This window comes from Pezoporus wallicus, unplaced genomic scaffold, assembly GCF_028554395.1.
Source record: "Pezoporus wallicus isolate ANWC-B61680 ecotype Strahan unplaced genomic scaffold, APGP_CSIRO_Pwel_v1 contig_12597, whole genome shotgun sequence".
Lineage (NCBI taxonomy): Eukaryota > Metazoa > Chordata > Aves > Psittaciformes > Psittacidae > Pezoporus > Pezoporus wallicus.
This window is the reverse complement of record NW_026637487.1, coordinates 1-3,136: the sequence shown is the minus strand read 5'-3', so window position 1 is coordinate 3,136 and position 3,136 is coordinate 1. Positions and strand designations below refer to the sequence as shown.

The window sequence follows — 3,136 nt, the reverse complement described above, 5'->3', positions numbered from 1 at the left end:
TCCATGGGGTGGGGGCGTGGCTTGTGAACGTGATGACGTAGAACACCGGGGGCGTGGCCTAAAGGGGTGGCTTTGGAGGTGCCCCCCCATCCCTAGGGAAAGGGGGGCCCCCCGCACCCACAAACTCAGCTGTGCCCCCCTGCACCCCCAATGTGCCTCTGTCCCCCCCATACCCCTGCACCCCCAAATCACCCTCTGAGCCCCCCCAAACCAGCTCCTGCACCCCCAAACCCCCCCAAAACCAGCTCCTGCACCCCCAAAACCGCTCCTGCACCCCCAACCCCCCCAAACCAGCTCCTGCACCCCCAACCCCCCAAAACCAGCTCCTGCACCCCCAAACCCCCCCAAAACCAGCTCCTGCACCCCCAAAACCGCTCCTGCACCCCCAACCCCCCCAAACCAGCTCCTGCACCCCCAACCCCCCAAAACCAGCTCCTGCACCCCCAAACCAGCTCCTGCACCCCCAACCCCCCAACCCAGCTCCTGCACCCCCAAGCCCCCCAATCCAGCTCCTGCACCCCAAACCCCCCAAACCAGCTCCTGCACCCCCAAACCAGCTCCTGCACCCCCAACCCCCCCAAACCAGCTCCTGCACCCCCAAACCAGCTCCTGCACCCCCAACCCCCCAAACCAGCTCCTGCACCCCCAACCCCCCAAACCAGCTCCTGCACCCCCAAACCCCCCCAAACCAGCTCCTGCACCCCCAAACCCCCCCATTGCTGGGTACCCCCAAACCCTCTGCCACATCCCCCATGGCCATAGATGGAGACAGAGGCACAAATGCAGCTCGTTTAATCAACAATGTGGGGCACAGGGAGCACCCCAAACACCTCTTTATGGACAAGAGGGGGTCCCCCCCACCCTGGGACCCCAACACTGCCAAGGGTCCCCACCAAAAAGGAGTGTGCGGGGGGGAGAAAGGGACCCCACAAAAGCCCCAGAAGAAGGGGGGAGCCCCCCAAAATGAGACATGAAGGGGGGTGAAACAGGGGTGCTGGGGCTAGGGGACATAAGGCCACATATAGGTGTTGTGTGCCCCCCCCCCAGGCTCTGATGGGTGCTATGGGTAGGATGGGATCGGTCCACTTGTGGGTGCTGGGGTGTTGCGCGTTGGGAGCGAGGTGGGTGGCGGGGCGGGGGGAAGCGACTGCTCCTGCCCCACAGATGCTGTGGGGCAGCACTGGCACTATGGGGTATACGGGAAGCTGAGCAACAACCCCTCGTAGGGCCGCAGCTTGAGAGCCCCCAGCTCGACGTGAGGCTCTGCGGGCGGCGGGTGGTGGGTGCTGAGCTGCAGGGTGGCCTGGGGGGGCAGGCGGGGGTCCTGCAGGGCCAACGCAGGCAGGGGCTGGTCCCCGGGGTTCAGCACCACCAGGAAGCGTTTGTTCTTGTCCCAGCTCCGCAGGAAAGCGGCCGCGGATCCAGCGGGAACGGCCTCGGCATCCCCAAGGGACAGCGACCGCTCCTGGACCCGCAGCGCACCCAGGCGGCGGCAGAGCTCCAGCAGCTGGGCCTGCGGGGAGGCAGCGTTACACGGGGATCACGGCCCCTTTAAGACAAGCTCCACCCCCCCCCCCCCCCCCCCCCCTCGAGAAGCTCCGCCCCCCTCATTGAACGCACGTGGCTCCTTTAGAACAAGCCCCGCCCACCGCCCATCAAGCCCCGCCCACCTCGGTGCTGTTGTCGCCCTTCTGGATCCCCTCGATCAGTTCCCAGGGCATCGGGGTCAGCTGTGGGGGGGGGGCGAAGGGGGTCAGAGGTCATGAAATTTCACCCCCCCCACCCCTGCCCCATAGCACCCCAAAACCCCCACCCCCCCCAACCCTGGCCCATAGCACCCCAAAACCCCCACCCCCCAATCCCTGTTCCATAGTACCCCATAACCCCCACAAGGCTGTCCCACAGCACCCCAAAACCCCCACTCCCCCAACCCAGCCCCACAGCACCCCAAAACCCCCACCCCCCCAAACCCTGTCACATAGCACCCCAAAACCCCCACTCCCCAAACCCAGTCCCACAGCACCCCAAAACCCCCACCCCCCCAAACCTGTCCCACAGCACCCCAAAACCCCCACCCCCCCAACCCGGTCCCACAGCACCCCAAAACCCCCACCCCCCAAACCCTGTTCCATAGCACCCCAAAACCCCCACAACCCTGTCCCACAGCACCCCAAAACCCCCACTCTCTCCCAACCCAGCCCCACAGCACCCCAAAACCCCCACCCCCACCCCCCACACCCTGGCCCCTAGCACCCCAAAACCCCCACCCCCCCAAACCCTGTCCCATAGCACCCCAAAACCCCCACCCCCCCAAACCCTGTCCCATAGCACCCCAAAACCCCCACCCCCCCAAACCCTGTCCCACAGCACCCCAAAACCCCCACCCCCCCAACCCGGTCCCACAGCACCCCAAAACCCCCACCCCCCAAACCCTGTTCCATAGCACCCCAAAACCCCCACAACCCTGTCCCCCAACCCCCACTCCCCCAACCCCCCCCACAGCACCCCAAAACCCCCACCCCCCAACCCTGGCCCATTACACCCTAAAACCCCCACCCCCCAAACCCTGACACATAGCACCCCAAAACCCCCACAACCCTGTCCCATAGCACCCGAAAACCCCCACAACCCCTGTCCCATAGCACCCCAAAACCCCCACCCCCCCAAACCCTGTCCCATAGCACCCCAAAACCCCCACTCCCCAAACCCAGTCCCACAGCACCCCAAAACCCCCCCCCCCCCCAAACCCTGTCCCATAGCACCCCAAAACCCCCACTCCCCAAACCCAGTCCCACAGCACCCCAAAACCCCCACCCCCCCAAACCCTGTCCCACAGCACCCCAAAACCCCCACCCACCCAACCCTGTCCCATAGCACCCCAAAACCCCCCCAACCCTGTCCCATAGCACCCCAAAACCCCCACCTCCCAAACCCTGTCCCATAGCACCCCAAAACCCCCCCAACCCTGTTCCATAGCACCCCAAAACCCCCACAACCCCTGTCCCATAGCACCCCAAAACCCCCACCCCCCCAACCCTGGCCCATAGCACCCCAAAACCCCCACCCCCCAAACCCTGTCCCACAGCACCCCCCACAGCACCCCAAAACCCCCACCCACCCAACCCTGTCCCATAGC

General features: G+C 65.5%; 1 protein-coding gene across 1 annotated transcript; it reads right to left on the bottom strand.

Moving 5' to 3' along the window:
* Positions 1-1,152: 1,152 nt before the first annotated feature.
* On the bottom strand, positions 1,153-1,753 carry LOC130597378 (4F2 cell-surface antigen heavy chain-like). The gene is made up of 2 exons (XM_057405860.1): positions 1,671-1,753; positions 1,153-1,513 (listed from the first exon to the last, which is right to left on the bottom strand). Exons 1-2 carry the CDS (start codon positions 1,719-1,721, stop codon positions 1,187-1,189), a joined length of 378 nt encoding a protein of 125 aa, XP_057261843.1. The 5' UTR covers positions 1,722-1,753; the 3' UTR covers positions 1,153-1,186.
* Between the last annotated feature and the right edge of the window lie 1,383 nt (positions 1,754-3,136).

What these genes read in the sequence shown, in the direction of transcription:
- LOC130597378 (XM_057405860.1), bottom strand. Translation starts at nt 1,721, where the DNA reads ATGCCCTGGGAACTGATCGAGGGGATCCAGAAGGGCGACAACAGCACC. An exon ending in AGGGCGACAACAGCACCGAG is followed by an intron (nt 1,514 to 1,670) that starts GTGGGCGGGGCT and finishes GCCTCCCCGCAG; the next exon opens with GCCCAGCTGCTGGAGCTCTG.